We start from the raw sequence: 26851 nt of genomic DNA, 5'->3' as shown, positions 1-26851 counted from the left end.
TTGCAGTGTATTACTGCCTGTCCGTTTGAAACGGACAGGCATCTGCTAGGTCATGCCTCCGGCATGATCTAGCAGGCATTCAATACAGGCAGATCTGGGGGCCTATATTAGGCCCCCAGCTGCCATCGCAGACACAGACACTCGGCGATCTTATCGCCGGGTGTCAGTGAGATGAGAGGGAGCTCCCTCCCTCTCTCCAACTCAGATTCGGTGCACGCTATTGAGCACCGCATCTGAAGGGTTAAACGGCTGAGATCGATACTTATATGTTCGAGATTTGACAGCTCCCTGCTCTGTTTAATTATCCTGATGCAGCACTGTAAAAAGGCTTATGCATCAGAATAAAGCCCATTAGTGACCGACGTGAAAAAGCGTATTAGTGGTTACTAATGGATTAAAACAATTTCCACATATTGTGATCCAAATATATTTATCTTTAAAGACGTCTGCTATCCTCTGGCCATTTTTCTTTTCTTTAAGGTTGTCCACTTTGGACATTCCCTACTTATTAGATGGGTCTCTCAACAATAAGCTCAACACAAAGGGTCCATCTGCTGGACACAACAATCAGCTGTTATCTGTCGGGAAACCTGCCAGTAAGTGCTTAATATCCCTGCAGCGCCACCACAGGAAAAATTAAGCATTACACAGTGCCAATTAAAATCAATAAGTCATCTGCATAATACAAGACAGGACAGATCTTCCAGAGCGAGAGAAGCTCTTTGTAAGTGCTCTCTGGCCAAGAGATGAGGATCCTAAACAGAGGACCCCCCTCTATTACTTCAGAATTCCCCAATAGGGTATAAAATATTGGTTTTATAACCTGAAAAATCCTTTTAAAGATGACCTGCTACTTTCTTGGTTTATGCATTAGGGTATGTTCACACGGCCAAATTTCAGACGTATACGAGGCGTATTTTGCCTCGTTTTACGTCTGGAAATACGTCTCAAATACGTCGGCAAACATCTGCCCATTCATTTGAATGGGTTTGCCGACGTACTGTGCAGACAACCTGTTATTTACGCGTCGTCGTTTGACAGCTGTCAAACGACGACTCGTAAAAATACAGCCTCGTCAAAAGAAGTGCAGGACACTTCTTTGTACGTTTTTGGAGCTGTTTTCTCATAGACTCCAATGAAAACAGCTCCAAAAACGGACGTAAAAAACGCAGCGAAAACGGCGTGAAAACGCCGCGAAAAATGCGAGTTGGTAAAAAAACGTCTGAAAAGCAGGGTCTGTTTTCCCTTGAAAACAGCTCTGGATTTTCAGACGTTTTTGTTGACTACGTGTGAACATACCCTTATGTAACTATGCAAGAGATCAGGATTTTGTTTACTCCTCCCCCAGCCAGTACCCATTTGATGAACAATTGGCCATCGATCAAGGGACGGTCACTTTGTTCACTGTAAATAGTGGGGGTTATATCAGCTCTATCACATTACCAGACAAAACATTTATTTTTTATATGACTCCATAGTTCGGCACTAGAATTAATGTATATGGATCACGCCCAGAAAAAATTCAATCGCTCTAAAACAGTTGTGAAATTAGGTAAAAAAAAAAATCCCTTTTGATACCTTCACTCCTTGAATATAAGCAAAGCATTCTGATAGGAGAGAGTAGAAGAGGTCCTAGCGGGACAGGATGAGGCAGAAGATAAAGAGAAAGCATCATACAATCATTTTATGAATATGAACTCAATGGATAGGACAGGATCACATTCTACTTGCAGAAAAATATGAAAATTGTAGACGGCAAGGCTATAGGGTGGCCATTAACATATACAGTGTTCAGTGGTATATGTGCATCTGTTTGACAGTAAAGCATAACTAAACTTCAGTAACTATATATATATATATATATATATATATATATATATATATATATATATATATATATATATACATAGTATAACTAGCACCTATAGTAAAAATTTGGGAGCACATTTTCTTAGAGCTGTTCCCCGTTTATTCCTCCTGGAAATTTATGAATTTATTGACAACTGGGTGTTACCGTTCTCCTCATCAGTGTGATGCTGTCCAATCAGTGCTGACAGTGTCAAAGTGTGTAGGGACACACCATATTGACAAAGGGGAATGGTAACATACAGTTTTCAATTTATGCAAACATTTCCAGGAGGAATAGCAGTGGAACTACACAATGCCATGTTCTAAGAAAAGTTGCTGCAAAATTGCTTTTTTCATGGGAATGCAAGTATAAAATATACGTCACAACAGGTCCTCTTTAAAGGAGAAGAAGTAAAGAAAAGCACACAGGTTCCCTTTAATTAATGTGTGAATTACACCCTACAGTTTGTGCTACATCAATGTGTACTACCTGTCCACTCTGTAATCCCGGTCCACACTTTGCTAAACCAAACACAAATAGCAGTAGTATAAAGGATGGGGGTGATACCTATATCGTTCCATATCCAGCTTGTTCCCTAGTAACAGAATCGGGCTCTCATGTACTGCTCCCTTGTTATACTGAGTGATGATCTCCAAATATTGGCAGCATGCTTCAAAACTCTGTCTGTTATCAATGCTGTATACCACCAGGAAGGCATTAGCCCAGTGTAAGTACCGCTCAGGATTCACTGGCCCATCCTACAGCGAAAAGAACAACAATTACCATTTAATAAGAAAGTATCAGATAAAATCTTCTCTTCACAGGGACGCAATAAGTGAGCTATTGGGGGCGAGAAACAACCCTAATTAAAAAGGAAGTCTTTGGGCAAGATGTATACACTATGCCTAGTGCAAGGCCAGAGGAGATGGTGCATAATACAGGGATTCTCTCTTTTGTTGTCACAGGGCCCGTGGAATAATCCTGTCGCGCGGCCAGCAGAGGGTGGTGTGAACCAACTTTGTAACCAAGGGTTTTGACGTAGGGCTAAATCGATCAGCCGAGTCTAAAGAAACCCCTGTTTTTCACCCTTAAAGTGTAGCTAAACGTTTGACAAACTTCTGATTGTTTGGATTGGTGGGGTCCGAGCACTGGGACTCCCACCAATCGCTAGAACAAAGCAGCTGAAGTGCTCATGTGAGCGCTCAGACGCTCCGTGTCTGTTCGGCTTTTTCCGGAAATAAATGTATCGGTGTACGGACTCAATAGAAAGTCTATGAGCCCGTACTCCGATGCATCGGCTTTCCGGAAAAAGCCGAACAGACACGAAGCGGCTGAGTGTTCACACAAACATTTCAGCTGTTTTGTTCTAGCGATTGGTGGGGGTCTCCGTGCTCGGACCCCAGACCAATCCAAACTTTGTCACTATGACAAACGTTTAGCTACACTTTAAACCCCTATATATTGATCAGGAATTTGATGATGCGGTAACCACAGGTCGCTACCCCCAAAGTGGTCTCTCATGGGGACAGCCAACATTAACTAACGTAGTGCAAACTTAAAAGACAGTATGCATAGTCCGGTATAGCAAAGGTCAAGGCAGGCGGCAGAGGTTTGTCACGGGTCACTAGCAAGCGGTCAGGGCAGGCGGCAGGCAAGGCTAGTTAAAAGGTATAGGAAGAGGTCAAATACAGGAAATCCAAAAATTATATAGCAGAGTATCATTAGACTAGCTTGGACGAACCTAATTGCTCAGAAAAGGAACACAGGAAAGGGAGGACCCTTTATAACTAGGAAAAGCTGGGTGGGTAATTTGGTGTGCGCAGTCTCCTTAAGGCAGAGAAAGTCAGAGGAGGGTGTAGTCGGCGTGGGAGGCAGTCAGACGCTAACATTGGAGAAGACCAGGAGCGAGAAGACGCCGGGAGCGGGTAACTGTAGAACAGTGGCAGGGAGCGGCGGCCATTACAATGGTGTTCTTTAAATCTGTGTCATGTCTTCAGGCCTGCACTAGACATAATGAAGTGTTACAGCGTTGCCTGGAGTGTTCCTTTAATGACATTTTTATTACATTTCAGCACAGATTTATTTGCTGTTAAAAGCAACGGTCAGCTAGGCAGATGTTACACGGTGGTGAATTGGATGAAATTGTGTATCTTGTAAAGTTTCTTAGCCATGCATATAGCTAGATTTTTTTCTCCTCACCTCTTCTAACTATTAAATGTCACAGTGAAGCAGAATGTCAGTGAACTCCAATCCCTTGACCTAATGGTGGATTTCAGTTCCCTGGAATTCTATTGCACTCTGGTCACGAGTCCTCAGCCAAGGTCAGCAGGTTTGAGTAGAGCTAATACAGTTTATGCGTTTTCAGCTAATACCAAGAGATCCTGATCATTTCTAACTCACTTCAAAGGCCCCTTGCCCAAGAGTCAGATCAAAAGATTCATTGTCCAATACAGGAGCACCTTGTCTGTCTTACAACCTGAGCAGAGTCCGCCAGATCCCGAGCTATTTGTGTCCAACAAAGAGGCTTACTATCCTATGTGTACAGTACAAACATGCTTCACAATTAACCCTTCATTGCTCTTTGAAAATAAAGCTGATGTATGATGACTGAAATGAAAAGTGACTTATTCCAGAATCTTATTACTGATATGATAGTATAGGCTTAGATTATTATTATTATTATTATTATTATTATTATTATTATTATTATTATTATTATTATTACTATTATTGTTAGTTAAAACTTCTGGGCAAAAAATTTCATATCTTCATTTGAGGCTCTGTTAGGGGTCTCCGTCACAAGTCTGACCAGAAACGATAGCGTAGCATGCTGTGCTATTGTTTCCGGTAAGACCACGGACACCACGAACTTGATGAACCCATTAAAGTCATTAGCACTAGCGGTTCTGGTATTTTCATTGTTCTGCTCCTCTGATGGAGCAGAACAGCGGAAACAGCAATGCAGGTGTGAGCAGGGCCTTAGACAGGGGCCACTATCCCACCTCTAGGACCTGGACCCCACCTGATCCTTTATCACAGCCATTTATATATGAGTGGTAGCCACACATGTGCTTGGCATTCTTAACTGAAGTCTGTGGGATTTATGGAAACAGCTGAGCCAACAACCCCTTTACAGAGCCACACTCATTCATGGCAACCTTTCCTTAGCTGAATGGCCATGATGGAGGGTGGGTGGTGGAGGCCCCTTGGGTCCCTAAGATGGAGACCCCAGGGCACGTATCCCAGGTGACCTCCCTATAATCCAGCCCCATGCTAAAACCACCGTCGTGAGGTAACTGTGACGTAAGTATTCACAAATTCATATTCAACGGATAATGTAATTAGAGTGTTTGAAGACTCCATAGTGGGTTAAAGCAGGGTTAGACTAGCCCACCAGAGCACAGGAGGATCCTCCAGTGGGTCCTGGTTCTGATTTGATAAGCGATCCTAACATCAAGGTCCATGAAGCTAAGCTAAGGAAAACCTCATTTAAAGAGGCTCTGTCACCAGATTTTGCAACCCCTATCTGCTATTGCAGCAGATCGGCGCTGCAATGTAGATTACAGTAACGTTTTTATTTTTAAAAAACGAGCATTTTTGGCCAAGTTATGACCATTTTCGTATTTATGCAAATGAGGCTTGCAAAAGTACAACTGGGCGTGTTGAAAAGTAAAAGTACAACTGGGCGTGTATTATGTGCGTACATCGGGGCGTGTTTACTACTATTACTAGCTGGGCGTTGTGTATAGAAGTGTCATCCACTTCTCTTCAGAACGTCCAGCTTCTGGCAGTGCAGATCTGTGACGTCACTCACAGGTCCTGCATCGTGTCGGCACCAGAGGCTACACTTGATTCTGCAGCAGCACCAGCGTTTGCAGGTAAGTAGCTACATCGACTTACCTGCTAACGCCGATGCTGCTGCAGAATCATCTGTAGCCTCTGGTGCCGACACGATGCAGGACCTGTGAGTGACGTCACAGTGCTGCACTGCCAGAAGCTGGGCGTTGTGAAGAGAAGTGGATGACACTTCTATACACAACGCCCAGCTAGTAATAGTAGTAAACACGCCCCAATGTACGCACATAATACACGCCCAGTTGTACTTTTACTTTAAACACGCCCAGTTGTACTTTTGCAAGCCTCATTTGCATAAATACGAAAATGGTCATAACTTGGCCAAAAATGCTCGTTTTTAAAAAATAAAAACGTTACTGTAATCTACATTGCAGCGCCTATCTGCTGCAATAGCAGATAGGGGTTGCAAAATCTGGTGACAGAGCCTCTTTAAGGCTGATAGTGAAACTTGATGCTGGTGTTTATTTCACAAAAACTTTTAGTTCTTATTTATGATATGGTGTGTGCAATAATAACAGCAGAGATTACATTTATAGAGGACGTACATATGCAATGTGTAATTCAATCATGGGCCCTCTGAATTATGCCCAAGCTACTTCAGTTCAACCCTGGGTGGGAGATCAAGAAACATTTTTGGGCCACATCTGGTTTTTGAATCCACAGTCTTGAACTGGTTTATGGTAACCAGGGTGTACACACCATATCCCTAGCGGGTATTTGCATTGAGGGTATCTTGATGTCATTTATTTGAGTATTTGGTAATTGGCTTTAAAACAGCGACAAACACTGCCCAGGAAGTATGGCTGTATTTCTATACACAATGTCAATTCATGAAACCCAACTCATTCTCATTTACAAATATCTGATCTAACAGAACCAACACCTTTTCTAATTGTCTGATATATATTTAACACTAGAAATAGCAGACTTTGTAGGATCACAGACTTAGGGACAAGTTTTTGACGTTTTTGTAAAATCAAAAACGACCTCAGAAACACTAGAAAATGTCCCTCACCTGGCAATACAATTACCGCTAAAGGGTTTCCATCTATTGATCTCGAAGTTGATTACTAGAAAGTTCCTCAGTATTGCAGGACACAATACTCTACAGAAAAGCCCCACAACTTGTTTGGACTTGTTTTTACATACCGTACTCACCGGATCAGCTGTGTCCATAACTCTTACAAGCACTGGTTCCTGGTCTACAATTTCTTCTTTGGTATATGTGTCCTCTGCAACATCAACCAAACAAAAATTAACAGTTTAGCATATCTAGGCCCCTCGGAAAAATATGTAGATAAACAAAGTACTTTGGTTCTTTACCCTACATATAGTAAAATAGAACTAGTATGGGACAAGCTCTCTGGGTGCCCAAGGCAGGGGTTTCCGAATGACCCATCTTGGTCCCTGAAGTTCAGCACGATAACTGGCAGATGGACAATCATTGATTTAATTACCCATGACACCCCCTTCCCTACCAATCCCAGTATTCTCATTTATAATACATGCACTTGTTGGCCATGTTCTTACCATCAGTATATGAAGATTCACGGAAGATTCACAGAAGCTCAGTGTCTTATCTGTCCATTTACTCTTCCTAGCTAAGGTCCTCATGGACCACAAGCAGACTATAACAGTTCATGCTGGATTCTGTGGGAAATTTGGTTTGACACTCTCATCCCAATTGCTTGAGCTTGTATATAGGGAGGAAAATGGAAGTACTCAGAATGCAATTATTTCATGAAAAACCTAAAATGGCCTAAAACCAGAGCTTTAATTTTAATATTGTGTATAATTTCCCAGATTACACTGAAAGCTAAGCTTATGGACAAGTCAGTTGAGTCAATCTTGGTCTATACCAATCTGATGGTATTTTTGCAATAACTCCATATATGTACTCTCAATTTTTGAACACTGCTGACCATACAGATCTGGAAAGTCCACAATTATAGATGTAGCCAGCGTCAGTCTGGCCCACCAGAGTACAAGAGGATCCTCTGGTGGGCCCAAGCTCTGACACAATAAGGGCCCTAAAGGTCTAGCAGAAGACAAATGGGTCACTGTGCACACTGATAATATGTTTCGTTCAATTGAATTCAAAAGTCACTGCCTGAAGAGAACAATTAAAATTCTTTTAATAGTATTATTCCTAAAATTGTCCCTTGAAGCCCAAAAGTATCTAAATGCAGGTACAAGCAAATGGTCAGAACGTGTGAGAGAGGTCTATGGGTGGTAGATGGATTATTTTGTAGCAGATGGTCTAGTGTATCAGTTATATCATAAGCAGAGATCGCGGTCTACGTGGGTTTATTATCTACCACCCATAGACCTCTCTCACACGTTCTGACCATTTGCTTGTACCTGCATTTAGATACTTTTGGGCTTCAAAGGACAATTTTAGGAATAATACTATTAAAAGAATTTTAATCGTTCTCTTCAGGCAGTGACTTTTTTTTTTTTTCTAGTAGAAGACAATTCTATTTAAAGCTGACTTTGGAGCCAATCACTTGATACTAGGTTCTATTTCTTATGGGCTGATTTACAAATAACACATCAGACTTTATTGATCGTATGTCCTGTGTGTACAATGATAACAACAAAGATTACATTTCACTTAACCCCTTAAGGACACGGCCAATTTTGGCCTTGAGGACAGAGCAATTTTTTTTACATTTCCCTTTTTGCATCCCAACGCTCATAACTCCTTTATTTTTTGTACGACGTAGTTGTATGAGACTTTGTTTTTTGCGGGACGAGTTGTACTTTATGTAGGTACCATTTTTTGGTACAAATACATTATCGTTTAATTTCTATTAATTTTTATTTTGGCGAAAATGCAGAAAAAAAGCAGTTCCGCTGCAGTTTTAATATTTTTTTTTTTACACCATACACCGATCATCATAAATAATGTTATACACTTGTTGTACAGGTTGTTACGGTCGTGGCGATACCAAATATGTCTATATTATTTCATGTTTTGGGACTTATATTTTAAAAAGTTTATTTATTATAAAAAATGTGTGTTTCTGTGTATTTTTTTTACTTTTTATTTATTTATTTGTCATAAAAAGTTTTTTACATTCATTTAACTTTTTTTTAAATCCCATAAAGGGATTTAGCATTTTGATTTTTATTTTGTAACTGTAATGTACTGGCATAGATCTATATGCCAGTACATTAGCCTGTTACTGATTGTACACAGGCAGTTGTTAGGGCATACCTCAGTATGCCCTAACAACAGAAAATATGTTCAGACAGCCCTGGGGTCCTTCAATGGACCCTGGGCTGTCTGGCCATATGAGTTGTGGGCTTTGATCGTGTCACAGTTATTTTCTGTGACGCGATCAATGTGCAGTCCCCCCTCTTTGAACTCCGCGATCAGCTTTCACCGCGGCGTTCAAAGGGTTAACGGCGGAGAGAAGATGTTTCTCTCCTCTCCGCTGTCAGAGCGGGGCCGTGGCTGTGTATTACAGCGGTTGCCGCGCTCTCGATCGCGCGCACAGATGCGCACAGACGGCTGTCACACAGGACGAGTATGCTCGTCCTAATGCGCGAAGTGCTCGCCGCTCAGGACGAGCATACTCGTTCTGTGTCGGCAACCAGTTAAAGGGTAACTAAGCATTCAAAAATGTTTTGACATATCATAGTGACATGTCAGAAGTTTTCATCGGTGGGGGTCTGAGCACTGAGACCCCCAAAGATCGCTAAAACTAAGTGGCAGAAGCGCTTGGGTAAGCGATGTGCCACTTCATTTCTGATTGACTTTCCTCGGAAAGTCGAGTGAGCGGTGTACGGGCTCATAGACTTTCTATTTATCCTGTACACCACTCCGGGGAAAGCCAAGGAAAGCCAATCAGAAACTAAGTGGCACAGCGCTGGATGTGCACAATCCGGCGCAGGGATCCCTGTGCAGGCTGGCATGATGATGTCAATAAATTACGCCAGCCTACACAAGGATCCCTTCGGCGTTGAGGAGCAGCGCTGTTCGTCGCGGGAACAAGGTCTAGGTAAGTAGACATTTTTTGGTTTTATTTGTTTGGGGGCGATATATGGTGCTATTTACAGGGGGCTGTATGGCACTATCTACAAGGGGGCTGTATAGCACTGTTTACAGGGGGGCTGTATAGCACTGCCTACGGGGGGGGGAGGCTGTATAGCACTATGTACAGGGGAGCTGTATAGCACTGTCTACAGGGGGCTGTCTAACACTGTCTACAGGGTGGCGCCGTATAGCACTGTCTATAGGGTGGCGCTGTATAGCATTGTCTACAGGGGGTGCTGTATAGCACTGTCTACAGGGGGGCGCTGTATAGCACTGTCTACAGGGGGGGCTGTATAGCACTGTCTACAGGGGGGGCTCTATGGCACAGTCTACAGGGGGGCTATATGGCACAATCTACAGAGGAGCACTATTTACCAAGGGGGGCTGTGTGTAGCACTCAGGGGGCCCCAGTCAAAAGCCTGCTATGGCACCCAGTGTTTTCTAGTTACGCCCCTGATCTACGGTAGATCCAAAATTAATCCAACATGATGTCACAATGAGTAGTGCCATGTGGAAAACTCATCTCTGCTACACCTGACATCTGTTAATCAATGGAAACTGGTAAGTTTGATACAAATGTAACAATGTAGCGGCCCTGGAAGTCACTTTGTTGTGTGTGCCACAGCTTAGTGAGATGGATAAATGGGCAGACCAACATATGGAAGAAACAGTTAATCCACTTAACATAATATGAATGTCCTCCACTGGATTTCTTATGGAAAATAATTACATTTCCTTGGAGAAATGTTCTCAACAACTGATTGAAAACATTTACTTCACAGCCTGTCTGGGCACTTGAGGCATTTTTAAGCATCAGAGGAACGATTCATATCTCTTTAATCTCTGCCATTTATCAAACTAATTCCTGACCAATTTCTGCATCTTGTCACATTAATAAAGGCAATTATTCCCATAAGACATAGTCCAGATAACTTTTCTTTGGCATGGCTTTCCTTCCAAATATAACTAATTTTCCAGTTGTACAAGGTAGAATTTAGTTCGAACCTGTCATTAAAGAAGCACTCCGGCGTGTTTTCTTGTTTTTTTCTTACCATCATACAGACATCATAAGCAAAATGCTAATACAACTTTATAAACTATTATCTAAAATTATATCCCAGAGCGGTTCCTTCGCGGTCCATCGCAATTTTGGACGTTTTCCTGCATCAGTGTACAAGTGTAGTGACATAACATTGTAGTGTGGAATAAGTACTACACCTAGTGTGAAACTGATTGTTGGTTAGTACTATTTATATAACAGAGGGGGAAAAAAAAAATCACCGGAGTGCTTCTTTAATTTAATAGAATTGTTTGGCAATAGCACAGAGCTTGGTTGATCTCCATATGCTATAGATTTATTCATATGCTCTATCTGACATGGAATCATGGAGGTATTCTCCCCTAGAAGCAATGCAAGAATAAATCTGTAATAGGTTGACTACGGAAGCCCCATATGGCGGCACATATAGTACAAAGCGGATCTCTATTGTGCATGTTGCCTACTGTACAACTTTTCACTACCAGTGTGTGTTTTGCCTAGATAATTTATTCCTTCTTTACTTGTACCTTGTGTGGAAAAACGATTCACAACTGAAAATGATGGTGAGCTAGAAAGCTCCAGTAGAGTCTCCAGGACATTGTTAGAAAAAGCCTCTAATGCAAATGTCCCTTTATCAGATAAACATGACATAGCATGAATGAAAGCAATATTTTTTTCTGCTCTAGGTTCTAAAAATCTCCAGTGGGTTCATACGGAGCTTAACTATAGGGAGTACAGGGGATGCGGTTGTAATGGGGGCCCAGGCCTCATTGGCACAGGTAATGGGAAATCAGCCTGGTGGTGTTTTGCAGTCGGCCTACTATGGTGAGCAGATTTAAAGTCCACGCCGAGTTCACACAGGTGTCTATTTGCGGCCCCTTTAAACAGTGATAAAGGGAACTGGTTTCTCTTTACTTGGAACTCTCAGTGAGAGGCAATGTCCTTGAACGTTACAAATGAAATAGAAGTCTCTACAAACATAACTGTACAATGGCTGGTGGTGATGATGACTTTATGTTCCTCAGTCCAACTGTCAACGCTGTTAGTCCTGTTCACAGCGACTCCCACCCTGTCTGGCATTACGTTTCTAGCAGGCCACTATGGCTTTCACCCCGGTGGCAATATGACTGTTTACAGCCTTCGGCTTCGGGACCCACCTGGCATTAAGTCTTGGCATTGCTCACACACCTTTGTTTGTATCTCGGGTGGCCGTGGATGTTGGTCACCCCACCTGTATACTCAGTAGAACAGGCCAGATAAAGACAATTCTATTCTGCTCACCAGTATGTATGCCCAACATCTTGGCGCCAATTTCCAGACCCTTGTATAATGTCTGATAAGGATTCACCTCCCTCACACAAGACGCGGGACAATGTTGTTGCACCTGCGAGTGTCTGGGCTTCAGCCCTAGGGGAATAAACACCTCAGCCCAAAATTATGCCAGGGACTATCACTGCCTGAGGCCCAAAGCACTCAAAGTACACATGTCTCTCAACGGATTGGCAGCCGTGAGCCCCTCAGGGACTCGCCTAACATTAACTATGGAGCATACCCTCTTCCTAACCCCAAGATCACACCATTTGGGGTGCTTAGCCAGACTAACTTCCAAGGGATGCCATTCGAGAAGAACCTACTACCCAATGGGAAAATTATCAAACCGTTAACATAACGAAACACACACCATTAATACGCATTGTTATGAACGCGGTCATGGACCGCTGCCACTCACCCCTGGGGAATGGCCGTGACCGAAACTTCCCTGTTGTCCACCAACATTACCCTCCTCAGAGACGCTAGCTGGTGCAGCCTCCCCGTCCTGGACTTCCTGATAAAGTGTGCGCGTTCGTCCTCGGTCTTAAAGGGCCAGCGCGCACACTTCCTAAAAGCTCCCTACCATATCCCCATTGCACTCTGGACTATAAAAAGGGCTCTGCCCTCTCACGCATTGCCTGAGTGTTGTTAGTATTCCAATGTTAGTCTTGCAAATGGTCCCTTAGTATTATCCTGTTCTGGTTGTTTCCTGTGCCCTGCTATCTGTATCTCGTATCCCGTGCTGTGTCCTTGTTCCTGAGCCTGTTAGTGTTGGAGTCGTTCCCTACTGCACCTGCTGTCATCTGCCACATCCTGTGTCATCTGCCACGTCCAGTGTTATCTTGCACACCTGACGCAACCTGCTGTACCTGTTGTCATCCACCACGTCTGGCGTAACCTGCTGTACCCACCTCCATCTGTGCCAAAGCCTCGGCAACTGTCTGGACCATTTCAGGTACCCTTGTGCTACTAACTTGTATAGACTGTGACTTGGCCAGCTGCCTCTCCGCTACGGCGGAGCGGCCTAGTGGGTCCACATAATCTGTGACCGTGACACACATTATCTAACCTACCGTTTCACCCCTCTTTAATGGCTGCACCAGGTTTCGGTAGCCTGAGTAGGCACAAGTGGTCACTGCCCCATATGAGCAGACCAATACTATTTATGATACATGATAGTTGAGATGGCCCTATTACAGATTTTGCATTGGGGACCAGGAGCTTTAGGCTACGCCTCCGGTTTCAAAATGCATTACCAAGCTCAGTGGCTTTTATTTCAGGTATTGACAGATGAATATGCCTTTAAGACCGTTATGCACACATTATTACAAATTTTAGGTGCTAGTTAGACCATTTTGGGGGCAAGATTGATTTTTCATATAGTTAAGTGCCAGCAGCAAATTTCTAAGCACTTTGGCTACCTGGCTTCTGGGATTTGCCCAGCCCTGCTGTTTTACCAATTTTTGGGGGGAGATAAAGTGAAGACAATTCATCACAATTCAATGCCACGTGAATGTGTAGTGTAATGTCCACATGTTCCATTGTTACATCCATGATACAGAATACTCACCAAGGAAGGGATCATATTCACTGATAAATCTCCTGGTCAGGAACTTTACTGTCAATGCTGCAAAGAAGTAATTGTAAATGATTTTATTTCATCTGCATCTACTATGTGTTCTGAATGACGTTCAATCACCCAATGTGAAGCTAATAGATCAGTCATGAGGACTTCTGACGAGTAACATACACTAAATCTCATATCTGCAGTTTGTCCTCAATGGGTTTCTCCTGGTACTCCCATTTCCTCCTACACTCCAAAAACATACAGTTAGGAAATTCAGAAACCCATTGGGGACAGTGAATCATGACAATACGTTGTAAAATAGGTCGGTTTCCTTTTTTTTTTTTTTAACGAAACAGTATTCTAAGACCATGAGGGGGCGACATTTTCCTACACATATTGCACTTGGCTGTGATGCCATATGTGCAACCTGTGCAGCTGCACAGGGGCCTAGCAGGTAAGGGGGCCCTCTGATGCCTCAAAAACAACGAGCAGAATCCTACTGTCTATTAGATGCCATGTTAGGGACTGAGCTAATGAATTTTATAGCTCAAATTTACTGGTGAATGTTTTGGAGAGACATACAGACGTAGCAATCCTTATCTTGACTCTGATAAGTTTCTGCAGAATGATAACGTATTACTTAAGCCAATGAAAACCATTAATAAAATTCAAGTTAAAGTCACTGTGTATTTAATGCAATAAAAGTCAAGCTATAGATCGCTACATCTGTAAGAGGGATTCTCTATGATAAGGGGGATGCTCTATGATGTGAGAGCAAGGGGCCCATAAAATGATCTTGCATGGGGGCCCTCTGCTTCTTCTGTCCATCCCTATGTTATTATATCTATGACAATATAGAAGCATTAAAGAGCTTTTACTTTACACTAAAAATAAAGAAGAAAAAAACCCATCACTATCAGTCCAATGTAAACCTGTCAAAACGTCTAGTCATTTTAGTTAAATCTTGGAAAGCTGGGTGACAACTCAGTGACTTCTATCTACTGCGGTTATTTTTTTTTGTGTTGGGGAGTTCTTTATTTAGACATAAGTGCAAGAAACAGAGAAGAATGTTTATTGAGCATTTGCTCTAGGCGTTATCTACATTGCTTCTAGGGTAGATACGGTGATGTATGGAGGCATCATACGGTGGCACATGAAGTGCCTACAGATGCCTCATATGGAACTGTAGGTACTTCATGTGCCACTGTATGATTTATTTTAAAGCACCATTGATTCCAGGCTCCATACACCCGGGTCCACTGACCTTACAGATGTAGCCGTCTTTATCTTGACTATATATTCGACTGCACCTTCTGTATGAATGAAATTACTTTATTACAACATTATAAAAAAATGCTGCGTCAGGGTCTGGTGATACGTGTGGGGTCCTTTGATCCTCATGGAGCCATAGCCACTCATTAGCTCTCTAGTTGATGGTTGTATATTATTGCATATCTTTGTATTTTGTACTGTATACCTTTCACACTCATTGTTTCTTGTCATAGAGGTTTTTTTGCAATAGTGCGAGTTTATGGTTTATAATGCATGATTGTTCCTCTCCATGAGTGATCGTCCTGTGGCCTGACCATTTTTTATAATGTTGTAATAAAGTGATTTCCTTCATACAGGAGGTGCAGTCTAATATACGTGTTTTCTTGCCCTCTATACTGTTATCATATTATGTTTGGCACCAGACACTTTTCTGTAGATCTCACGACATAGGAATTGTATTGATGGAATGTAAGCAAAGCATATTATTGTTGGAACAAGAGATGGCACAATTTGCTCTGGATGACATACATATCAATCTGTTATTGTTGGCATCACATATAGATCAGTTTATTATTGTTGGCACCAGATATGGTTCAGTTTTTCTACTAGATATGTTTTGTACATTATATTTGGCACTGAATTTGATTGAGCTATTTTATCTTAATTTATTTAGTAAGTCACTGTTTTACTTTGTAAAACTGGTTTTGTCTTCAGTATTGTTATTTTATAGACATGTTGACAATTACAGCTGCCATGCCGTGCACCCAACAGACTTGATTTTCTGCTTGGCACACTGAGAATTATTAGGTAGTCTAATCAAGTGATATTTGGCAATACTGTATATGGTAACATTATATAGCTGTATAGATTTAATCTTTTGCTTGTGGCCAGATATTTCTGCTAAACTCTGATTCCTTCTTTTGAAGGGGGACGCTCACACACAATTTTTTGACCTTCACAGACTATGAGCGATTCCTGCCCAATTTATAGCCCAGCAGTCTCCACAAACCTTGGTTCTGCGCTGGTGTTGTCGGTCTCGTATGTGAACCAACTGACTGACAGTAACAGGGCTCTCATGTTCAAGGTTCTACTATTATGATAAATATATTTTATTATGGGAGATTATATTACTATGCTTCTAGTGCGAAAAATAGCTCGGCCGCTATTCTGTGGCCGGAGCCATCTGCTTCCGGCATGGACGTCTGGAGCCAGCCAGAGAAGCTGATCAGTGCGAGGTCCCGGTGTCGGACCCCCACCACTCATATACTGATGACCTATCCGGTAGATAGGTCATCAGTTGTCCGGTAGAGGATAACCCCTTTAACCAAGCATTTCAGGTCTGCTATAGTCAAAACTTCTTTCTTCCTTTGCATTAGTTTTCATAGAGCAAGTGGTAAAGGGGATGAGGAGTATTGTGGCACTGTACTAAAATCTTTGCTGTAGTGATCTGCATCAATAAAACGTTTTTTTAACTTGTGTGGTATTTGTCTCAAAACTTATTATACAACAATAAGAATAATATTGTCTATGTGATTCTTTCCATTTGTTCTGTTTTTTTCGCTGTTAAATAGTCACTAACCTTTTAACAAACTTTGCATAAATTAATAGTACATGCAAATATAAGAACGTTTGTAATACAGCTTATGAGAGAAAAATCCCTCTTTCTCCACTTATCAGGCTCTTCTCCCCTCCCCCTTGCACTGATCATTCACTCTCAGTACACTGCTAAAATCTATCTTGAGAATAGAGACACATTATCAGCACACTGAGGGATCAGGTTGCATTCTGCCCATAGAAGTCTATGGAGAGGGAGGAGGGAGTAGAGTGAGACAGAGGAGAGACACACACATAGATGCTGCTGCAGCTTCTAGTAAGTGTTATATGTAACCCCAGTGCTGGATTCACAGCTACACGGACCATTACTGCTGCATAATGACCTCCATGCTGCTGCTGGCTCTATATATGTGATAGAGATAGAAGCGCAGGATTCTCCTCTTCTATGTGTGTGTATAGAAGACATGATAGCAGTTAAACTCCACCCACTAGCTACGAGACAACCGAGAATCAGAGATAGAGCCTGCAGAGGGGAAAACTGCTAAAAATGCAGGATACAGTCATATAATTATGAGAAATAGTGTTATGCTTCATGTACACACATATGACAGCTTATTCTGAAAAGTCACCTGAAAGGTTTTAAGTCAAATAAAACTGGACTGAAGCAGGAATGGAAGCTGAGCACCACATTGCATGCATATATAGGGATTTATGTTTCTGTTTTGCATATGCTAGGTCCATATACAGAATTTATTATCCAAATGCACTGTAAGTGCATACTCTCATAGTTGTTAAATACACATTGATATTTGTCTTACCTGACTTTCCAGCTCCTCGGCATCCTAGCAAAACAAGGTTGCATTCTGAGTGCAGGCTGCGGTCATTGCAAGCAGAGAAATGGGAAGCATTGACTGTTCTGGGTTTCCCAAACATCAGAGACATTATCTGTTGTTATAAAAGCAAAACATTTAACAATTAAATATACGAATAACAGACCTCGCTGGGTAATTTAGCGGAGTACAGGAAATATTTACAGTCCACAGGTACCATGCTTCATGGTCCAACTTAGCTAAGGTTGTCAGCTGCTAGACCTAATTGGCCTTGCTGGGGCCTTTTACCATATTTACAGATGAGATTACGTTATTTGGTGGAAATTTAAAAAAATAAATTACACATGTGACTTGTGACAAATTTGTGCAAAAAGCTGCCACTTTTCTAAGCACCCAGCAATTTTGAAATATTACTAGAAAAATAGGCGTGGCCTCAAAAGAGACAAGTTTATTAAAGGGGTTGTCTAAAAGAATAAGAAAAACAAACTAGTTGCAGGAAATGTACTAAAATAAACCAAACATAACTCTCTAATGCTCCTGTGGTCCCCGTCGGTCTTTGTTTACTAGTCCTACTTTGATGTTGTACTGTTAATCCACGTGATCACTGCAGCCAATGACTGTCTCGGTGACTTGCCGTCTTTGCTAGCATCACCATAGGTGAGTTATGTTAGGTTTGTTATTTTCACTGGAAGAAAAAGGGAATATAAACCGGCGCAACCATAGGGCATTACCTACATAAGGTGTAAAATAGATGATGTGGTGATGAATATGCTCACCTGGTGATGTCATGCTCGGAGCACAACACCCCTGGAGATGTAGACTTTGAATTTGTAGTTAATCGTCAGAGAACTGCAAGCCACGGGTTGTACCGGAAACCAAAAACTTAGACCGGTTCTTAGTAGGATTAGTGGGATTGTGAGAATAACACTTTGTGTAGGTGAAAAACTCAAAAATCAACCCTTGAAACGGCACTGGTCCCTTAGAACGTAATTCGCTGTTGGTTCCTAGTGTCGCATAGTGAAGAAGCAGACACTGTGTAGGTCAAATAGTCTTCAATAGATAGATACAGGCGACGCGTTTCGAAGCCGAACCGGCTCCTTCCTCAGGCAGTATCAGAAAAGAAAAAAAAAAGTTTGATATTTTATCACATTTCCTGCACCCAGTTTGTTTTTTTATTCTCTTGGACAACATTCCTTAAGTACCAAGCCCATTCCTTAAGTACCAAGGCCTTCAGGAATTGTTTAGTTTTTCTGTTCAGAGAGCTATAACTTTTTTTATTTTTCCGTCAACATAGCTGTATGAGGGCTTGTTTTATGCAGGATGAGGTGAATTTTTCAATGGCACCAATCATATGACTTGAATAATCTTTATTAACTCTATTGTTCAGGTCATTACAATTATACCTCCCAACTGTCCCGGATTCAGCGGGACAGTCCCGGATTCCGGGCGGCGGGTGGTATGTCCCGCTTTCAACTGTATCTGTGTCCTCAGGACGCAGATACAGTTGAATCCAATGCTGAAGCAGGGAACCATCAGCTTCCTGCTCCAGCATTCAACTATGGAGTCCTGAGCCAGAGCAGCGCAAACTCTCTGGCCGGGGACTCCTGTCTTGGGAAAGCCCTTGACGTCACTGTCCATAAATGGACAGTGACGTCAGTGGCTCCCTCAGGAACGGAATCCCTGGCCAGAGTGTTGCAGACACTCTGGATGGGGATTCCGACATCTTAAAGCCCCAAACATCACTGTCCATATATAGACAATGACATCAGGGGCACCTCCTGGAGCGGAATCCCTGGCTAGAGTGTTGCCGACGCTCTGCCCGGGGATTCCACTCCTGAAGAAGCCCCTGGCATCATTATCCGTATATGGACAGTGACGTCAGGGGTTATCCCTGAAGCGGAATCCCCTGCTAGAGCGTTGCTGCCTCTCTGGCCGGTGATTCCTCTCCTGAAGAAGCCCCTAGCATCACTATGCATAGTGACGACAGGAACTTCCATAGTGACGACAGGAGCTCCTACTGGAGCAGAATCCCCGGCCACAGCGTGGCCGATGCTCTGGGTAGGGATTCTGCTCTTAGAGGGAAACCCAATGGAGCTATCTACAGGGATGGAGTGGTTAGCGCTATCTACAGGCAGGGTGGAGCTATCTACAGGGGGGTTAGCTCTGTCTACAGGCAGGGTGGCGCTGTCTTCAAGGGGGGGGTGTGGAATTATGTACATGGGCACTGTGGCACTATATAGGCACAATCTACATGGGCACTGGCCCTTTATATGTGGGCACTGTGGCAGATGTGGGTACTGTGGCACTATCTACATGGGTTCTGTGGCACTATATGGGCACTATCTAGATGGACAATGAGGCACTATGTGGGCACTGGCACTTTATATTTAGGCTTTAGCACATTATACGTGGGCACTGGCACTTTATATGTGGGCACTGTGGTGATATGTGGGCACTGGCACCATCTATGTGGGCACTACCTACAATGGGCAATGTGGAACTATCTACAGGTGCATTGTGGCACTATGGGGCATTATACTGTATGGGGCATCTGTGTGAGCATTATACTGTATGGAGGGAGCTATGGGGCATTATACTGTATAGGGCATCTGTGTTGGCATTATACTGTATAGGTGCATCTACATCTACGGGGCATTATAATGTATGGGGGCAGCTATTTAGAATTATACTGTGTGGAGGGCAGCTATAGTGGCATTATACTGTGTGGGGGTTCTATGGGAGCATGATACTGTGTGGGCTGACCGAGTGTGTATAGGCGGGGATTGGACGGGGTTAGAGGGAGGTATATTGCAAACCCCCATCTTGCCTCTGGCACAGTCTAATAGGCAGGGCCGGCCTTAGGATAGATGGAACCCCGTGTGAAATTTTCTTTCGGCGCCCCACCCCATATTAAAAAAAATGCCCCATAAAAATTTATAATGCCCCCCCACAGTATAATGCCCCCTTTAGTGCCCCCACACAATATAATGTCCCCTAAGTGCCACACACAATATATTGCCCCCTGTTGTGCACCTACATATATTAGTGGCTCCTACACAGTATAATGCCCCCTTAGTGCCCCCACACAGTATAATGTCCCCCTTCCTTGGGTGCCACACACAGCCCCGACTAGTAGATAGTGCCCCCCTGTAGATTCTGCCATATAGCCCCCTACCTCCCCCTTGTAGACCGTGTCCCCCAGCTCCCCTTTGTAGATAGTGCCATACAGCCCCCCACCTCCCACTTGTAAACAGTGCCATGCAGCCCCCCACCTCCCCCTTGTAGACAGTGTCCCCCCAAACAAATAAAACCCAAAAATTGCACTCACCTAGGCCCTGTTCATGCGACAAACAGGGCTGCTCCACAATGCCGACGGGACAATTGCGTAGATTCAGTGACGTCATCATGCAGGTCTACGCAGGGATCCTCTCCCTGTGCCTGATAGGACTGTAGTCTAGTAAATGGCAGAACAGGAAGATACATCCCTGCTCTGCCATGGGATTCAATGGTATCTGCGTCCTAAGGACGCAGATACTGTTGAATGTAGTATCGCTACCACTGTTACAGCCATAGTGGCACCACCGGGCATGGGGTGGCCTGTCCTGGCAGGCGGCACGTGCGCCCTCATGCCCAGTGGAGCCGCTAGCAGACGCCATGGCTGCTACAGTGGTAGTTATGCCACTGAGCAGAGAAGGGGCGCCCGGGGGGAAAGGCAGCTGCAGAGTCGCCGGGCCCGGGCACTTCACAAACACAAGCAGGGGAAGGGAGCTAGCACAGCACCCTCTTTCACCTGCTGGAGTGATGCGCCCTGTGCGATGGCACAGGTTGCACACCCCAAAGGCCAGCCCTGCTAATAGGCATACAGCTAAGGCAGGCCACGGGGCCTTTGTTAGGCCTTCAGCTCCTATGGCAACCCAACGGTTGCCGGTGATCATGTTCGTGGGCTGCCGATCGGTGACACAGAGAGCCCCCTCCCTCTGTCAAAGCACTTAAATGCTGCAATCTCTATTGACTGCTGCATTCAAGTGGTTGAACGGGCGGGATTGGACTTCTCTCCAATCCTGGCCGTTGCAGCGGGTGCACGTGATAAGTGGAGAAAGAGCACAGTGGCATAACTATAGGGGTCACAGCGGTCGCAATTGCGACTGGGCCCCGAAGCCAGGGGGCCCACGGCCCCCCAAAACACATCAATGAAAAGTTACTATAGTAACTGGGGCCTATGTAATAAACTACACGGGCCCCTGTTTACTATAATAACTGACAGTATTTACATTCCTCCTTCCGGAGCGCAGCTGCGGTCCTGACATCACCAGACTAGACCCTGGATGGAGTCAGGACCTCCGCTGTGGCCGAAGAGGAGGGTAAGTTTAATATCACTATCTGCTGGAGCTGATGGGTTGGGGTCCGACTCCTGGGAACCCTGCCAATCAGTTGTTTTGAAGGGGGTGCAGCACTCGTACAAGCGCTACTTCCCTTCATTCTGGTCACTTTCTCACACTGAATCGCAGACACGGACGTGTCAGCTATTCACAGTGTGAGCAAGTAAGGGAAATGAAGGGGAAGCAGTTCTTGTAAGAGCGCTGCACCCCCTTCAAAACAGCTGATTGGCGGGGGTCCCTGAAGTCAGAACCCGACCCATCAGCTATTGATGGACTATCCTGAGGATAGGCCACCAATGTTTAGGGGCTGGACAACCCCTTTTAAGCCTATCATGTGGTAGGCTTAGATACAGGGCCCAAGCAGACAGTAATCTTATAGTGTATAAGATTACTGTCTGTTGGACCCTGTATCTAAGCCTACCTTAGGCTTAGATACAGGGTCCAACCAACAGTATGACACATGCACTTGGGGTCTGCATCTAAGCCTACCATATGTGTTAGGCTGTGTTCACATCAGCGTTGCCCTTCCGTTGAGGGGTTCCGTCGGAGGTTTCTGTTGGGTAACCCCTCAACGGAACAGCAAACTGAAACCTCAGCTTCCGTTTCCCTCACCATTGATCTCCATGGTGACGGAAATGTTGTTAAAGGTTTCCGTTTGTCACCGTTGTGACAGGGTTCCGTTGTTCTTGACGCAACCAATAGTGCAGTCGACTGTGCTATTGATTCCTTCAAAACAACAGAACCTTGTCAAAACGGTGACAAACCTTTAGCAACGATCCGTCACCATGGAGATCAATGGTGAGGGAAACGGAAGCTGAGGTTTCAGTTTTCCTTTCTGTTGAGGGGTTACCCGACGGAAAACTCAGACGGAAGGGCAGCGGTAATGTGAACAGGCCCTTACTAATGTGTTTTTTTTAAAGGTTCAGTCATTGGACTATGTCGGATTTTAGGACTACTTCGATGACAGCTTTTTTTTTATTATCAATAAAATGGTTAATGAGTGCTGTGTGTTTTTTTTGTTTCAATAAACCAGTTTTTTCTATGTCTTTGTATATTTTTTAAACCTTATTACTACTGCCTTATTAATAGCTGCTGACTGATTGACAGCATCCATTACTAAAGCAGGGCTTAGTGTTAGCTGGTGCAGATTATTACCCCGGTACCCACCGCCACCAGGAGTGCCGGGAAGAGCCGGGTATGATCCAATACCCAACCATCTGTAATGATGGTCGGGCACATGGCGGACGCAGGCAGGTATTATTAGGCTGGGAAAGGCCAAACACAGTGGTCCTTCCCACACTGGTAATGCTAGCCTGCTGCTGCTATGTTGTATCTGGCTGGTTATGGATAATGGGTGGGACCCCACGTAATTTTCTTAAAAAAATATAACAATAAAAATATTTGGATAGAACGATGTGGGGTTCCCCATTTTTCATAACCAGCCAGATACAACACAGCAGCAGCAGCCCAACATTACCAGGGTGGGAAGGGCCACTGTTTTTGGGCTTTCCCTTCTTAATAATACCAGCCTGTGGCCGCGCCAGTCCCCGACCATCACTACAGATGGTCGGGTACTGGATCGTACCTGGCTCTTCACGGTACCCCTGGTGGCAGTGGGTACCGGGGTAATAATGGGGGTTAGTGATAACCTCTTCATGTCTAACATTAAGCCTCGTCTTAGTAATGGACGTTGTCAATCAGCCAGTGGCCATTACTAAGGTGGTAGTAATAAAATTCAGAAAAATACAGACATAGAAAAAATATTTTATTGAAATAAAAATCCCACACAATCCTCGTTATCCATTTTATTGAGAATAAAAAAAAGCCGTAATCAAAGTAGTCCTCGAATCCGACGTAGTCCAACAACCGAACTTGTAAAAAAACACAAACACACAAAAATAATTAGTAACACATAAAAAAGCAAAACAATTATTATTCTTACCTTTCCTGGGTCCAGCGCTAGAGTTGCAATGTCATCGAGCTGGGCCTTATATATAATCCTATTATGTGTGATACTGTCTGCTGAGCCATTGTATCTAATCCTATCATGTGTGATACTGTCTGCTGATCGTAGGGCTATAGATATCCTGTCTCCTATTTACACATATACATGCATGCACACACATTTTTTTTTGGGGGGGGGTATATGTATTGGGGCTATTTCCCCTGACGTTTGAAGACCTTAGTGACGCCGCTGGCTGCTAGTGCTGCATCGTTAGGTCACGTAGGAGACCCAGCGATGCAGCTGAAAGCTGCGGGCCGGCAGCCATGAGAAGTTTGGGGGGGGCCCAAGAAGAACCTTTGCCTCGGAGCCTATGAGCCTTTAGCTACGCCCCTGGAAAGAGGTATCTTTCTCTAATAAGATATATTACAAAGTTTCTTATATTCACTTGTACTATTGATTTATGCAAAATTTGTTGAAAAATTTGCAGTTACATTTTACATTTTTATCATCCATGTTGTAATATTTGTCTAAAATGACAAATATTTTCATGTTGACCTGAAGATGTTAGAGTTATCCAAATGCACATACAATACAAAAAGTTAAATGCCAGATTTTATGCATCACATGAACCCCTTCTTGTAGCAGCCATATTTTCAATTTTTAATTGTTGTTTTTTTCATCCCCACCATCCAAAAGTTAAGTAAAATGTACCATATAATCTACTGGAGAAATGTTAAAAAATTATTTTGTGTGGTGGAATGCAAAAAACCCCCCACCAATTCCTCCATTTTTGGGGAGGGCTTGGTTTTTACGGCATTCAATGAGCAGTAAAAATTAAATAACTTTATTTTGCGGGTCAATACGATTTCGGTGATACCAAATCTATATATTATTTGTTTTATTTTTTAATACACTGTACTTACTTTTACAAAATAAAAACAATTTGTTGAATACAGTTTGTATTCTTAGACTCATATCTTTTGTATTTTTCTGTCGATGTACCAGTGCGAGGGCTTGTTTTTTGCAGTGCAAGCTGTAGTTTTTATCAGGTCAATACAACTTTTTGATCACTTTCTATACATTTCTATACATTTTTTTGTGGGCGGTAAGGGGATCAAAGAACAGCATTTCTGAAATATTTCTTTTTTTCTACGGCATTCAACATGCGTGATAAATAACGCTATATTATAATAGTTCAGACTTTTGCTTCATTGTTTACATTACTTTAAGGGCAAAATTGTATAATGTTTTTTTCAACTTGTAATATTTTTTATTTTTTGTATATTCCTAAAAACTTTGTTTAATTATTATTATTATTTTTTTCCACTAGGGGAACATTAGAGCGCTGGTACAATGCACTGCAATACTTATGTATTGCAGTGTATTGGACTTTTTTTCATTCTCCTATTAAGCCCCGATTCTAGGAGGACCTTCATTAGGCCCCCAGGCTGCCATGACAACCATCGGCACCCCGCTAATGGGTCATGGTGGGGCTGATAGGGTAACATAGGAGGCCCCCCTCTGTCAAACAACTTAGATACCACGGTCGCTAATAACAAATGGCATAAAGGGATCTAAGCAGTTAAATCCCTGGAATCTGAGTTACTTCGAATTCCGGTCGTTAGAGCGGGGTTTCAGCTATAATATACAGTTGACACCCGAAACCTATGGCACAGACACAGCCCGTGAGCCCGCTTCATACTTCTCCCTCCAATTTCCACCGTACATGTACGGCGGATGTCGGGAAGGTGTTTAGTCACATACATTAGATTACTATTCCATATATTCTAGATCCGCATATAAGCTGGACCCATCTTAGAGTTATATGATAACAAAAGACATATCCAAGACAGCACATTTTATACTAATTTCTTTCAAGTGAATCAGTGAATATAGATATAGCTGTATTTGTCATTTAACTCTACGTGGTAAAATCACGTTTTAGTTAAAATAATTAATTAGGTTCATCTGCATTCCTATGAAGAGCCACAGAACACATCATGATATCACAATAAATTTTTCCAAATAACAAAGTCAGCCTGCTAGATCAGTATTATCAATAGTTCAAATACAATGATTTCTCACCTGGCATTGGTGAGAAGGAAAGATTTTTGGGTCTAAATAGTTAAAGACCCTGGCATTTCCCAAGCCACACTGAGAGCTTTATAAATCCATTGGGACAGATGCATGAGAAGCACATTCTGTGTCAGGGGCATCAGACACCAGCGCTTGTCCCCTTAGCGGAGATGAAAGGTGCAGCCAGACTGAGTCGCTCCTTAATCCTGTGTAATTCTGGGCTCTGCACTAAGTTCCTGTTGATTTTTGCTACCACGGCTCCAGCTGCCTCTTCCCAACAGCTGGAGTAGACACACAGCTCCCCTCCCTGTATCCCCCTCTCGCTGATCTTGTCGGGTGTTTATCAATTTATGTTCCAAGCTTCCACTATTTCCCAGTCACTGTAGTCACTGCAGATGCTCAATGTCCACTATTCAGTTATCTCTAGTGAATCCAATAAATATTGACTCAATTTTCTGCCTGGATTTTCCTTTCCTCCCGTCAAGGTGCTGCGACTCCTGTCTGTAGCTGAGATGTCTCATAGTCCTGCTTTCTCTTGCCAGATGTCTCAGTGCCCAGTTTCCTTCTCACTGTCTTTGGTCGGTCTCCTATTCCATCATTCTGCAAATGGGGCAGTGCTGCTCTACTGTTCTGGACAGGCTGGGACAGTGCCAAACTCCTTGTATGGGAAGTATTTCTTCAATGCCCCAGAGGAGAAGAATGAGAATCATCTTCTGTCTGTCGCAGATCATCCCCAGACCGAGAGAATTGTCCCTAAACCTAATACTGCAATGCTCTGATTGTTCCTGAGGCAATCTGAATTTACATGGGTTTGTCTTCTCAAGCTGTGTCTTACACGTGAAGCAAGGGTTACACTTTTTTCAAGTGTCCCATGAAAGATATCCAATTTTTGTCTTCTATGGCCATAAATGACAACGGGAAATAATTTAAACAAATTTATAATCCTTTGACAATTGAGCTAAATTTTACATAGCTTTCTATCTGGACTAAATAACGTTTTTTATGGAGATTTTGACTACTGTTTCAAACGAATAGATATGAATATGAACAATACATCCATTTTACATTATTTTTAGGCCTTACATTAACAAATCTTTTAATATTCCTGAAATTAAATTGCAAGTTCTGCTAA

The 26851-nt window shown here is 43.1% G+C and overlaps 1 protein-coding gene across 1 annotated transcript in view; it reads right to left on the bottom strand.

Moving 5' to 3' along the window:
* RASL12 (RAS like family 12) overlaps window positions 1-26339 on the bottom strand; it is a 35142-nt gene extending 8803 nt beyond the window's left edge. The window contains exons 1-5 of the mRNA XM_075858282.1: window positions 25729-26339; window positions 17308-17434; window positions 13667-13723; window positions 6863-6936; window positions 2417-2607 (exon numbers count right to left, since the gene is read on the bottom strand). Coding sequence (XP_075714397.1) covers window positions 2417-2607; window positions 6863-6936; window positions 13667-13723; window positions 17308-17431 — 446 coding nt within the window. The 5' untranslated portion in view covers window positions 17432-17434; window positions 25729-26339. The remainder of the gene's footprint in view (window positions 1-2416; window positions 2608-6862; window positions 6937-13666; window positions 13724-17307; window positions 17435-25728) is intronic.
* Window positions 26340-26851: the final 512 nt, after the last annotated feature.

Source organism: Rhinoderma darwinii, chromosome 3, assembly GCF_050947455.1.
Source record: "Rhinoderma darwinii isolate aRhiDar2 chromosome 3, aRhiDar2.hap1, whole genome shotgun sequence".
NCBI classification, from domain to species: domain Eukaryota; kingdom Metazoa; phylum Chordata; class Amphibia; order Anura; family Rhinodermatidae; genus Rhinoderma; species Rhinoderma darwinii.
The sequence above is the reverse complement of the archived record's forward strand: the minus strand, read 5'-3'. Positions and strand labels throughout refer to the sequence as shown.